At 40.2% G+C, this 14,937-nt stretch overlaps 1 protein-coding gene across 6 annotated transcripts in view; it reads left to right on the forward strand.

The window, feature by feature from the left end:
• Positions 1 to 9,491: 9,491 nt before the first annotated feature.
• Positions 9,492 to 14,937, forward strand: part of SPTLC3 (serine palmitoyltransferase long chain base subunit 3) — a 132,927-nt gene continuing 127,481 nt past the window's right edge. The window contains exons 1-2 of one of the 6 annotated variants that reach the window (XM_082428606.1): positions 9,492 to 11,371; positions 11,501 to 11,674. In XM_082428606.1, coding sequence (XP_082284732.1) covers positions 11,192 to 11,371; positions 11,501 to 11,674 — 354 coding nt within the window. In that variant the 5' untranslated portion in view covers positions 9,492 to 11,191. The remainder of the gene's footprint in view (positions 11,372 to 11,500; positions 11,675 to 14,937) is intronic. The other 5 variants (XM_082428603.1, XM_082428604.1, XM_082428605.1 and 2 more) reach the window with 5 other exon arrangements.

The following is a 14,937-nucleotide window of genomic DNA, read 5'->3' on the forward strand; positions in this document are numbered from 1 at the left end:
TTAAATATATTAAAATTATATGATTCATGTTTGTACTTGGCAAGGTTTTGCTTGCTCAGAATAAAAGTTTCCCCAATAGCCATTTGAAGTACTTAAAAGAAAATAAAATACATTCAAGTGTTTTTATGTTTTAAATTTTAAAGCCATTTAATTAAGTTTTAAAGTTTGAAGGCAGTGCATTAACTAAGTTTATAAATGACACTGTTCCTTTAAGAATTTAGCCTACTCAACATATGTCAATCGCATATTATTCAATTAACAATCACAAAAGTAATTGATCTTATTTCACACAGAAGTTATAAGGTTTATAGATTGAACTTTACTAGGGTCCCAATTTATAATTTAATATGCCAAATATTAATTTAAAACCTAGTTATGGAAATCTGGGATGAAGAATCTGTGAGGCTGGTTTTTGAGGAGAAGGGCATTAGCCCACCCTCACCCCGACCCCTTCTGGGTTGGGAGGACCAGCCCAGGAGATAAAGATTGGTTCAAGATGGCAGAGTAGAAGAATGTGCACTCACTCCCTCTTGTGAGAGGACCGGGATCACAAATAACTGCTGAACAATCATCAACAGGAAGACACTGGAACTCACCAAAAAAGATACCCCACATCCAAAGACAAAGGAGAAGCTGCAATGAGATGGTAGGAGGGGCACAATCACAATAAAATCAAACCCCATAACACTGGGTGGGTAACTCACAAACTGCAGAACAATTATACCACAAAAGTCCACCCACTGGAGTGAAGGTTCTGAGCCCCATGTCAGGCTTCCCAACCTGGGGATCCAGCAACAGGAGGAGGAATTCCCAGAGAATCAGACTTTGAAGGCTAGCGGGATTTGATTGCAGGACTTTGACAGGTCTGGGGGAAACAAAGACTCCACTCTTGGAGGGCACACACAAAGCAGTGTGCACATCAGGACCCAGTGGGAAGGAGCAGTGACCCCATAGGAGACTGAACCAGACATACCTGTTAGTGTTGGAGGGTCTCCTGCAGAGGCATGGGTGGCTGTGGCTCACCACAGGGACAAGGACACTGGCAGGAGAAGTTCTGGGAAGTACTCCTTTGTGTGAACCCTCCTGGAGTCCACCATTACCCCACAAAAAGGTCTGTAGGTGCCAGTGCTGGGTCACCTCAGGCCAAACAACCAACAGAGAGGGAACTCAGTCCCACCCATCAACAGACAAGTGGATTAAAGTTTTACTGAGTTCTGCCCAACAGAGCAGCACCCAGCTCTACCCATCACCAGTCGCTCCCATCAGGAAGCTTGCACAGGCCTCTTAGATAGCCTCATCCACCAGAGGGCAGACAGCAGAAGCAAGAAGAACTGCAATCCTGCAGCCTGTGGAACGAAAACCACACTCACAGAAAGATAGACAAAATGAAAAGGCAGAGGACTATGTACCACATGAAGAAACAAGATAAAACCCCAGAAAATCAACTAAACTAAGTGGAGATAGGCAAACTTCCAGAAAAAGAATTCAGAATGATGATAGTGAAGATGATCCAGGACCTCAGAAAAAGAATAGAGGCAAAGATCAAGAAGAGGCAAGAAATGTTTAACAAAGACCTAGAAGAATTAAAGAACAAACAAACTGAGAGAACAATACAATAACTGAAATGAAAAATACACTAGAAGGAATCAATAGCAGAATAACTGAGGCAGAAGAATGGATAAGTGACCTGGAAGACAGAATGGTGAAATTCACTGCCATGGAACAGAATAAAGAAAAAAGAATGAAAAGAAATGAAGACGGCCTAAGAGACCTCTGAGACAACATTAAACACACCAACATTCGCATTATAGGGGTCCCAGAAGGAGAAGAGAGAGAGAAGGGACCCGAGAGAATATTTGGAGAAATTATAGTCAAAAATTTCCCTAACTTGGGAAAGGAAATAGCCACCCAAGTCCAGTAAGCACAGAGGTCCCAGGCAGGATAAACCCAAGGAGAAACACGCCAATACACATAGTAATCAAATTGACAAAAATTAAAGACAAAGAAAAATTATTAAAAGCAACAAGGGAAAAATGACAAATAACATACAAGGAAACTCCCATAAGGTTAACAGCTGATTTCTCAGCAGAAACTCTACAAGCCAGAAGGGAGTGGCATGATATATTTAAAGTGATGAAAGGGAAGAACCTACAACCAAGATTACTCTACCCAGCAAGGATCCAATTCAGATTTAATGGAGAAATAAAAAGCTTTACAGACAAGCAGAGTAAGAGAATTCAGCACCACCAAACCAGCTCTAAAACAAATGCTAAAGGAACTTCTCTAAGTGGGAAACACGAGAAGAAAAGGACCTACAAAAACATACCCAAAACAATTAAGAAAATGGTAATAGGAACATGCATATTGATAATTACCTTAAATGTGAATGGATTAAATGCTTCAACCAAAAGATACAGGCTCACTGAAAGTACACAAAAACAAGACCCATATATACGCTGTCTACAAGAGACCCACTTCAGACCTAGGGACACATACAGACTGAAAGTGAGGGGATGGAAAAAGATATTCCATGCAAATGAAAATCAAAACAAAAGAGTATTGCTGGAGGAGCAATAGTCATATCAGATAAAATAGATTTTAAAATAAATAATGTTACAAGAGACAAGGAAGGACACTACATAATGATCAAGGGATCAATCCAAGAAGAAGATACAACAATTATAAATATATATACACCCAACATAGGAGCACCTCAATATGTAAGGCAAATGCTAACAGCTATAAAAGAGGAAATTGACAGTAACAAAATAATAGTGGGGGACTTTAACACCTCACTTACATCAGTGGAAAGATCATCCAGGCAGAAAATTAATAAGGAAACACAAGCTTTAAATGACACAATAGACCAGATAGATTTAATTGCTATTTGTAGGACATTCTATCTGAAAACAGCAGATTACACTTTCTTCTCAAGTGCACACGGAACATTCTCCAGGATAGATCACATCTTGGGTCAAAAATCAAGCCTCAGTAAATTTAAGAAAATTGAAATCATATCAAGCCTCTCTTCCGACCACAACACTATGAGATTACAAGTCAATTACAGGGGAAAAAATGTAAAAAACACAAACACATGGAGGCTAAACAATACGTTACTAAATAACCAAGAGATCACTGAAGAAATCAAAGAGGAAATCAAAAAATACCTAGAGACAAATGACAATAAACACATGATGATCCAAAACCTATGGGATGCAGCAAAAGCAGTTCTAAGAGGGAAGTTTATAACAATACAATCCTACTTCAAGAAACAAGAAAAATCTCAGATAAACAATCTAAACTTACATCTAAAAGAACTAGAAAAAGAAGAAGAAAGAAAACCCAAAGTTAGTACAAGGACAGAAATCATAAAGATACGAGCAGAAATAAATGAAATAGAAACAAAGAAAACAGTAGCAAAGATCAATAAAACTAAAAGCTGATTCTTTGAGAACATAAACAAAATTGGTAAAACTTTAGCCAGACTCATGAAGAAAAGGAGAGAGAGGACTCAAATCAACAAAATTAGAAATGAGAAAGGAGAAGTTACAACAGACACTGGAACCAGGAAGAAATAGAAAATAAGAACAGGCCAATCACAAGTAATGAAATTGAAGCTGTGATTAAAAATCTTCCAACAAACAAAAGTTCAGTACAAGATGGCTTCACAGGTGACTTCTGTCAAACATTTAGAGAAGAGCTAACACCCATCCTTCTCAAACTCTTCCAAAAAATTGCAGAGGAAGGAACACACCCAAAGTCATTCTATGAGGTCACCGTCACCCTGATACCAAATCCAAAGACACTACAAAAAAAGAAAATTACAGACCAATATCACTGATGAATATAGATGCAAAAATCCTCAACAAAATACCAGAAAACAGAATCCAACAACACACTGAAAGGATCATACACCATGATCAAGTGGGATTTATCCCAGGGATGCAAGGATTCTTCAATATACACAAATCAATCAATGTGATATTCCATATTAACAAATTGAAGAGTAAAAGCCATATGATCATTTCAATAGATGCAGAAAAATCTTCTGACTGAATTTAAGACCCATTTACGATAAAAAAAACTCTCCAGAAAGTGAACATAGAGGGAACCTACTTCAACATAATAAAGACCATATATGACAAACCCATAGCAAAAATCATTCTCAATGGTGAAAAACTGAAAGTATTTCCTCTAAGATCAGGAACAAAACAAGGATGTCCACTCTCACCACACTTATTCAACATAGTATTGGAAGTTTTAGCCACAGCAATCAGAGAAGAAAAAGAAATAAAAGGAATACAAGTTGGAAAAGGAGAAGTAAAGCTGTCACTGTTTGCAGATGATATGATAATCCTAAAGATGCCACCAGAAAACTACTAGAGCTAATCAATGAATTTCATAAAGTTGCAGGATACAAAATTAATGCACAGAAATCTCTTGCATTCCTATACACTAACAATGAAAGTTCAGTATGAGAAATTATGGACGCAATCCCCAATACCTAGGAATAAACCTACCTAAGGAGGTAAAAGACCTGTACTCAGAAAACTATAAGACACTGATGAAAGAAATCAAAGATGACACAAACTGATGGAGAGATATACCATGTTCTTGGATTGGAAGAATCAATAGTGTGAAAATGACTATACTACCCAAAGCAATCTACAGATTCAATGCAATCCCTATCAAATTACCAATGGCATTTTTTACAGAACTGGAACAAAAAATCTTAAAATTCATATGGAGACACAAAAGACCCCGAAGAGCAAAAGCAGTTTTGAGGGAAAAATATGGAGCTGGAGGAATCAGACTCCCTGACTTCAGACTATACTACAAAGCTACAGTAATCAAGACAATATGGTACTGGCACAAAAACAGAAATGTAGATCAATGGAACAGGATAGAAAGCCCAGGGATAAACCCATCCACCTATGGTCAACTAATCTATGACACAGGAGGCAAGGATATACCATGGAGAAAAGACAGTCTCTTCAATAAGTGGTGCTGGGGAAACTGGGCAGCTACATGTAAAAGAATGAAATTAGAACACTCCCTAACACCAGACACAAAAATAAACTCAAAATGGATTACAGACCTAAATGTAAAACCAGACAGTGTAAAACTCTTAGAGGAAAACATAGGAAGAACACTCTTTGACATAAATCACAGCAAGATCTTTTTTGACCCATCTCCTAGAGTAATGGAAATAAAAACAAAAATAAACAAATGGGACCTAATGAAACTTAAAAGGTTTTGCACAGCAAAGGAAGCTATAAACAAGATGAAAAGGCAACTCTCAGAATGGGAGAAAATATTTTCAAATGAATCAATGGACAAAGGATTAATCTCCAAGATATATAAACAGCTCATGCAGCTAAATATTAAACAAACAACCCAATCAAAAAATGGGCAGAAGACCTAAATTGACATTTCTCCAAAGAAGACATACAGATGGCCAAGAAGCACATGAAAAGATGCTTAACATCACTAATTGTTAGAGAGATGCAAATCAAAACTACAATGAGGTATCACCTCACACCAGTCAGAATGGCAATCATCAAAAAATCCACAAACAATAAATGCTGGAGAGGGTGTGGAGAAAAGGGAACCCTCTTGCACTGTTGGTGGGAATGTAAATTGATACAGCCACTATGTAGAACAGTATGGAGTTTCCTTAAAAAAGTAAAAATAGAACTACCATATGACCCAGCAATCCCATTACTGGACATATACCCAGAGAAAACCATAATTCAAAAAGACATATGCACCCCAATGTTCATTGCAGCACTACTTACAATAGCCAGGTCATGGAAGCAACCTAAATGCCCATTGACAGACAAATGGACAAAGAAGATGTGGTACATATATACAATGGAATATTACTCAGCCATAAAAGGGAGTGAAATTGGTTCATCTGTAGAGACGTGGGTGGACCTAGAGACTGTCATACAGAGTGAAGTAAGTCAGAAAGAGAAAAACAAATATTGTATATTAACGCACATATGTGGAATCTAGTAAAATGGTACAGATGATCGGGTTTGCAAGGCAGAAATAGAGACACAGATGTAGAAAAAAGAAATGTATGGACACCAAAGGGGGAAAGGGGGGTGGGGTGGTGGGTGGGATGAACTGGTAGATTGGGATTGACATATATACACTAATATGTATAAAAAAAATAACTAATAAGAACCTGCTGTATAAAAAAAATAAATAAAATTCAAAATAAAAACCTAGTAGGTAAGTCCTCATTGCTTTTATACAAAGAACCCCTTATGGAAAAAAAGAAAGTCATGTTGACAGAAATAAAAATGCTTGAGAGGTTAACAAAATTGGGTAGCTCTCCCCTGCCTCCAAAATACAGTGACTTCAAGAAGCTCATCCCCAAGTATCTAGAGTTATAATAGTGGCTTTCAAGTACTTCTTAGAAGTACCAAGTCTATGTTTTGAGAGTCTGAGCCCTGAAGGTTTTCGGGTTTCTTTAATAGATGTTTGGTTTCATAAGCAAGGAGTTGGGATAGCCACTGGTAGGAGAAGCTGCCTGTTCTTTGCTAAGGGACATTCTGAAGGTAATTGCTACTATAAGGGCTTGGGTGACACTCGTCCCTGGAGAATTATTCCATGAAGAAAAGCAGAATTATCCCACTGTTGCATACATTGGGGTAATAATCAATAACTATTTTTTTTTCTAACTTAAGATAGCATTGCCATCCTATTAGCGAATGTCTTGATAGAAAAAAAAAAACAGACTAATATCTGACATCTGTAATGTTGGTATCTAGCCTCCTTCTGTCGTGGTGTTTACAAACTATGGATGAGAAAAGCTTTGGAACTGAATTGTCTCTATACTGAGAATTTTTCCAGACTGAATTCTTTGAGAAATGTACTTCCTTGTAGAGGAATCCCAGAGTATCAAATTCCAGTAGATATTGCGATGTCATTACATCTTTTTAATAAATCACAGGGTTTTAATGGATTAGGAATGCAAAATAAAATATTTTTTATTATTTGGCCAATTCAATGAAATTTCCCAAATCATAACAGTTTCTGTTTTTCTTTTCTTCTTGGTGGTTGATGATTTTCAAGATAACAGCTGAAAGAGAGATATCATATCTGGGACTTGCTCTGGACCCAGAAATTCTAGATTAAAAACATACTTCTGTCACATAATCATGTGGCTTTGGAAGAGTCATCTAACTTGTTGGAACTTTAGTTTTTGCATCAGCATCACCCTCTATTATATGAGTAAAGATTGAATCACTGAGAATTAATGGATTACTAGACATTGTACAATTCTGACCATTTGTTTTGTTTGTTTCCTCCATTTTCTGCCAACTTTCCATCTCTAAGTTGTTCCCAGAGCTTTTTCAGAACACATTATCAAGCCTCTAAGCACCCCTTTCTTGTCTACCCCTAGAAGCTGGTATTTAGGCAAGAAAAAACGTCCCTTCAGGAAATACCACAAGGTCATCATTAACTAATTAGATCTTTGCCTCTAATACACTAATGGGCAGGTTTATTTATTTATTTTTTACGTCTTCATTGGAGTATACTTGCTTTACAATGTTGTGTTAGTTTCTGCTGTGTAAGAAAGTGAATCAGCTATATGTATACATATACCCCCATATCCCCTCCCTCTTGAGCCTCCCTCCTACCCTCCCTATTCCACCCCTCTAGGTGGTCACAAAGCACCAAGGTGACATCCCTGTGCGATGCAGCTGCTTCCCACTAGCTATCTATTTTACATTTGGTAGTGTATATATGTCAATGCTACTCTCCCACTTCGTCCCAGCTTACCCTTCCCCCTCCCCGTGTCCTCAAGTTCATTCTCTACATCTGCGTCTTTATTCCTGTCCTGCCCCTAGGTTCTTCAGAACCTTTTTTTTTTTTTTTTTTTTTAGATTCCATATATATGTGTTAGCATACGGTATTTGTTTTTCTCTTTCTGACTTACTTCACTCTGTATGACAGACTCTAGGTCCATCCACCTCACTACAAATAACTCAATTTCATTTCGTTTTATGGCTGAGTAATATTCCATTGTATATATGTGCCACATCTTCTTTATCCATTCATCTGTCGATGGACACTTAGGTTGCTTCCATGTCCTGGCTATTGTAAATAGTGCTGCTTCAATTAAGACATCTCTTAAGTAGAAGATATGCAGGTGCTGCTCTTGGTCCTGTGAGGGTGGAGATTGCAACAGTCTTTTTCATTGTTGTGTAAAAGGGCTGAGCAAATAGCCCAATATATAGTAGTTATTCAAACATCTGTTGAGTTTACTGGTTGATCTGAAATACATTTAGTTATTCAGAGACACAGAATCATACTCGATATTTAGTTTGTGTTTTAGTGTTGATTAAGTTTTTAGCCTACTCGGGCTGCTGTAACAAAATACCATAAACTAAGTAGCTGTTAAACAACAGAAATTTATTCCTCACAGTTCTGGAGGCTGAGAAGTCCAAGATCAAGGCACTAGAAAATTTGGTGTCTGGTGAGGGTTTGCATCCTAAGCAGCCACCTTTCCGAGGTAACCCCACATGGCTGAAGGACCAAGGGAGCTTCTTGGTCCTCTTATAAGTGGCCTCCCAAAAGCCTCACCACCTAATAGCTTTACCTTTGGGAGTCAGGATTTCAACATGTAAATGTTGGGGGGATGCAAACATTCAGACTAATAGCAATTGATATCTTAAAACTGAAAGCCACCACTCACTCAAACAGACCTCCACACTTATTTTGACTGGAGGTGATATGAAACAATAGGTACACTGATTGTACACATCCACGGTACCTGATGCCAGATGGTTGGAGTGTTAGGATGATTCTGTGCACACAGAAATTCACATATTCCAATATGGCAAGTAGACAAGTTTCAAAAGTGAGAACATGTAGTAGATACTCCCTGAAGGTTAATGTATGGTTACCTAAATTTGGCAATTGAGATTAGGAAGGGAAAAAAAAGAAGATTTCAGCATTTTGACATGCTTTAATTTCTTTCTTAAAAAAAAATTTATCGAAATACAGTTGATTTACAATGTTGTGTTAGTTTTAGGTGTACAGCAAAGTCATTCAGTTATACATGTACATATAAATATACATATTCTTTTTTACATTATCTTCCATTATACGTAATTACAAGATATTGACTATAGTTCCCTGTGCTATAGAGTAGGTCCTTGTTGATTAACTATTTTGTATATAGTAGTGTGTATACTTTAGTCCCAAACTCCTAATTTATCCCTCTCCCCTCCCCTTGACATGTTTTCTTTATTTGTGGTTTTTGCCCCCTTGTAAAAAAAAAAAAAGAAAAGAAAAAGATAAAGAAAAATGAGAAGAATAAGATGAAGAGGAAGAAGAAGGATGAGAGGAAGTTCAAAAGAGGACAGTGATGAGGGAAGAAGAGGGGGAAAAAAGGAGAAGGAGAGGAAACATATAAGGTTCATAAGTTTTATCTCAAAATCCTTATTCAAAAAATAACTTTGTACGGGTCAGTAAAGCTCAGTCAAAATAACACCATGTCTTCAGTATGTCTTTCTAAACTGAGGCAGTCATGCCGGCAGTTATCAGTGCCCCCTCTTCCCTTTTCTTCTCTTTTTTGTGTTAAGTCTAGAAGGAAATAAGCCAACACAGGTTCAACTTCCAAATCCTACTGTAACAGCCACCGAAGAGACAAGTTCTGCTCTGATAACAAAGGTTGGGAGAAATGCAATAAAAATTCTCATCTTGAGACATGAAAGGGAGGGCACATTTGGTATTAATTCCATCATTTGGCCCAAGACCTTATTTTATTCCTCTAGGTCTCTGTGGGATGGGGGAAAAGGACACCTTCACAGGCTAATCATGCTTGGGAGAGGCATTATGATCACTTCCTCTGTTTGCCACATCTTCCTAGAGGGGAAACAAACCCTGCCCGAGAGAACCGAGAGCCAGGAAATGAGGCTCTGACAACTGGACTATGTCTGTCTCTTTGTTGTGTTTCTTGCTTGTTTGTGCCTACTGACCCAATAAATGGGTTTCTTTTCTAAGTGCCTGATGTTAAAGAAGCCTCCATTCAGGAGAACCATGAGGGCGAGCCTGGGAGGACTCAACAGGCTGTAAATGATTGACACTGTCCAACCAACCATGTCACCACAATGCCTTTAGATGGTGAGAGGAGAAAACAGACCTCTCTGGTGACTGGTGCATTGAGAGAATAAGAGTTGATGAGTAAACCAGAGGTGTCAGGATTAGGATGCTGCCTCACAACACCTATGTCTGTAACAAACTACTGCATCAGACGTTAGCCCATAAAAAATGTTTCATCTCATCTTATAGCTGGAGAAACTGAGGCAAAAAGAGAGAAATATCGCTTTCCCAAGGTCACATGATCAAGGTGATGCAGCCATAATGAGAAACCAAATATCCTGTCTCCCAGATTTCTGTCTTACCGGAATTCTGGATGAGTCAGTAACTCTCATTGATGTCACTGTTATTTTTGTTGTTGTTGTTGTTTTTCATTTTCACCAAGAAAATTTTTTTTAATTAATTAATTAATTTATTTATTTTATTTTTGGCTGCATTGGGTCTTTGTTGCAGTACATGGGCTTCTTATTGCGGTGGCTTCTCTTGTTGCGGAGCATGGACTCTAGGCACGTGGGCTTCAGTAGTTGTGGCACGCAGGCTCAGTAGTTGTGGCGCACGGGCTTAGTTGCTCCACGGCATGTGGGATCTTCCCAGACCGAGGCTCAAACCCGTGTCCCCTGCATTGGCAAGTGGATTCCTAACCACTGAGCCACCAGGGAAGTCCCAATGTCACTGGTTTTAACATAAGGTGGGTTCTGAATTGTTTTTTTGCCATTTTTGTATAATGGTAAAATATACATTACATAAAATTGACCATTTTAAACATTTTGAAGTGTATAGTTCAGTGGCATTCACATGGCAATCATCACCACCGTCCTCCGTCGCCCCAACTTTTTCCATCTTCTCCAACAGAAACTTGTACCCATTAAACAGTAGTTTCCTATCTCTCCTCCCTGTGGCCCCTGGCAACCACTTCTGAATGTTATCTTACCTCAAAAAGAAGTGTTGACTTTGACCTTGGTTTACAAACAAAAATGTAATTAGATGCAGGAGGGAGGTGAGAAGGGGATAGACGTCAATTCGGCACTGAGTGTCCTCCGTAGGAGACACCTGGGGAGTGTACAGTGGCATGTGTGTGTGTGTGTCTTTAAAAGATTCTCCACCTCCCTGCTGGCCTCCTAGCAGTTTGCCACTGGCTTTGCAGCCTCCTGGTTGCCTCAGTCCAGGCAAGGAGCTGGCAATCTCCTTTGTAGTTTCAGGAGCAGTTCTGTTACCATGGAGGCCACATTCTGATTTGAAGAGTGTAAAGGTAATCATTTGTTTTTAGTTTCAAAGATCTTCCCAAAAGATAGGCTGTCGCTCTTCTTCTGGAAAAGCCTGATTGGTAGGATTCCTTCAAGCACTCAGTCTGAAGTGCTTTATCCCATTCCCTCACCAGCTTCAAAACACAAGCTTGCCAAGAGCCTTTGGAGGAAAACCTGCCGCTTCCATCAATTTCACACAAATGGTTGATCCTGGAGGTGGTGCTGTTTGCAATGGAACACTTCACAATCAGAGTGACCACTGTCACAGAAAAAACTGCACAAGGAACGGGATGGTGAAAGAAGCCCAGGTAAGAGGCAATCTCTCCCCCTTACTCTGAATGACCTGAACGTTTCAATATTTGTTGTAAAGCTGTTTGAAGCTGTCCTAGCTGAAAGTTCTTGGCAGGAAGTGTTTTCTGTGTTTTGACTCTTCACTTCAGCTAATTTCAAATGCTTGGCTACTAAAAAGTTTGGATGTGGGTTAAGGAGAGAATTTCTTCTCTGTACAAGAGAGGACACACGTAGATCCAAGAGCCTTAAACTCTTAACATAAAAACATCCCTGCTAGACTTTTGTTTTCTCTCAAGCATTTTGGAGAAAACAGTTGTGAAAGCTAAAACTCTCCAGCTAAATTTCAGTCTATCAGGAAATCACAACAGACTACATTCACCATACTTCATAGGGGAAAAATAAAGGAAGTGAAAGTAAACGCTGCTGAGATTATGTGGAGTAAGTGGCATTTTCCCCTGGTACATGAGGAATGCCTCTCTGATTAAAAGGGGACTTCTTTTTGGTGTTTGGTGGGGCCTTGTCATAGCTTACAGCTTGATTTGGGGCCAAAGTCTTTCTTTGAAACTTGACATCACAAGCATTCCTTTTTAAGACACTTCAGAAAGTGCGGCTTATTGTTACAGGCTGCACACAGGAACCGAACAGACTTTGAATTGTTTTCCCATGTGATACTTTTTTTAAAATTTTTGGCTCCTGCTCTGACAGAATGTTTGAGGGGAATGTACTGAGGAGGAGGAGGAGGAGGAGGAGGAACCCAAGAAATGTTGTCAGCTCATTCAAACAGGGAGCCGGGTCTGCAAGCTGCTTACGAACAGGCAGGCCATCGCCAGCTTCCCATTGGATGCCCAGGCCCTCTGCTCTGAACAGCAGGGGTGAGTTCACCTGCTTGGGAACAGATTAGCAGAGCCAAACAGGCAGCTTCACCGTTGCAAAATGAGAAGCTGGGCAAGGAACCTGTGCAGGAGAACCGGGGTTGGGGGTGGGGAGGTAGGGCAGTGAGATTGTTCTAAGATCACAGGACACAGGTGGGGCTGGCTGGGGGCCAGCCCGCCATTCAGTGAAGGAAATTTGTGTGTCCACTGGAATGAAAGAGTTGTGTGTGGGGGGGTGGGCACTCTGGAGCCTGGGTTGTGTGTGAATAGGCTGTGGTCCCCCAAATAGGTTCCCCTCTTGACAAAAGGCATTGCCCTAGCCTTGGAATTGTCTACCAAAAACCTCAGGTCTGGCCTCTCCCAGATGAGTATAATGTGAAGAGAAAATACTCAACTCTCATTCTTTGCACGAGGGGAATCATACTAATACCCACCATCTATTCGTCACTGTATCGAATCAGACCACTACCACTCAAGACACTCTTTGCCCCTAAAATGGCTGTAACACTGGCCACTGGCCTTCTCACCCTCTGGACCATTCTGACCCTGAAGTCTCTCATTTGGGTAGAGATGCCGTCAAAGCCATTCTCTCTCTCTCTCTACTTTTATCTTGGTTTTATAACCACCTTCTAGTGTCTGAGGTTAGAGACTTAGCTAAATGGTTACAACCATTCCTAAGGACAAGAGCCAGGATCCTAAAGGTTCATTACTAAGTGCTCCTACAAGACTGTGAATATCTTTGGACACTGAAGCTTCCCTAAGAACATCAGGACATATCAGGGAGGCTACTGCCTTTTCCAACAGCTCTTTCTGAAGGAGGGACCATCCAGAACCTATTTGCTCAGATATATTTAGGTGTTACTCAGTTGAAATTGGCTCCCACTGAGAGCCTCAATTATGGCTTAAAAAGTATGTTCCAGAAAGAAGAAACCCTGCTGAGTTCTTAGTGCAGTAGGGCAGATAAGGGCCTGTTTTCCCCTCTGTGATATGGATGAAGTTGTCTTTACTATCATGACCCTTAGTCACTGGTTTTAGGCCATTTTGCTTTGAGGACCTTAAACAAACTGAGTCTTTACCAAAAACCTTGAAGCTTGAACACAGTCCTCGTAGAACACCACTCTTGGAACCCAGCCACCACATTGGAAGGAAGCCCAAGCAGCTCAAGAGAAGCCCAAGTAGAGAGAAACCAAGTATCCTTGCTGTGCGCCTAGGCAAGACGCAGCACCAGTTTGTAAACTGTGTGAGTCAGCTATCTTAGAAGTGGATCCTCCAGCCCTGGAGTCTATCTGTTCCAATTATACTTCATGGAGTATACATGACTTGTCCCCACAGGGCTCTGCCCAAATTACAGATTCTTTTTTTTTTTTTTAATAAATTTATTTATTTGGCTGTGTTGGGTCTTTGTTGCTGCGCGTGGGTTTTCTCTAGTTGCAGCGAGCGGGGGATGCTCTTCCTTGCAGTGCGCGGGCTTCTCATTGCGGTGGCTCCTCTTGTTGCAAAGCATGGGCTCTAGGTACGCGGGCTTCAGTAGTTGTGGCTCATGGGCTCTAGAGCTCAGGCTCAGTAGTTGTGGTGCATGGGCTTAGTTGCTCTGCAGCATGTGGGATCTTCCGGGACCAGGGCTCGAACCCGTGTCCCCTGCATTGACAGGCAGATTCTTAACCACTGCGCCACCAGGGAAGCCCCAAATTACAGATTCTTAAGCAAACAAATGAATGTTTTTTTTTTTAAGCTGGGTTTGTTTATCAGACTTTTTATTTTTAATACCTTTATTTATTTATTTATTTATTTATTTTTGGCTGCATTGGGTCTTCGTTGCAGTGCGTAGGCTTTCCCTAGCTGCGGCGAGTGGGAAATACACTTCGCTGTGGTGCGCGGGCCTCTCATTGCAGTGGCTTCTCTTTGTTGTGGAGCATGGGTTCTAGGCACGCGGGCTTCAGTAGTTGTGGCACGCAGGTTCAGTAGTTGTGGCTCGTGGGCTCTGGAGCACAGGCTCAGGAGTTGTGGTGCACGGGCTTTGTTGCTCCGCGGCATGTGGGATCCTCCCAGACCAGGGCTTGTACCCGTGTCCCCTGCATTGACAGGCGGATTCTTAACCACTGTGCCACCAGGGAAGTCCCAAGCAAACAAATGACTGTTGTTTTAAGTATGGTGGTGGTTTGCTAAGCAACAATAAACATGTAAACACATGTATATTCTATTTCTTTAAAATGCCTAGAAAAATCATTGTACAGTCTCATTACAACCATTTTCAGTGCTTTCATTTTGAGGAAAGAGTTTGTTTTGGCCATCAATCTTTGGCAAAGATGCCTTTCCCTAAGCTTTACACTTTTGTTGTGTTTTATTTTGTGTTTTGCATAAGGACTTTATGCTTAAGATGAGTGTCTGGCTGGTAAAACCAAATACAA

This window comes from Balaenoptera physalus, assembly GCF_965194825.1.
Source record: "Balaenoptera physalus genome assembly, chromosome: 16".
NCBI lineage: Eukaryota > Metazoa > Chordata > Mammalia > Artiodactyla > Balaenopteridae > Balaenoptera > Balaenoptera physalus.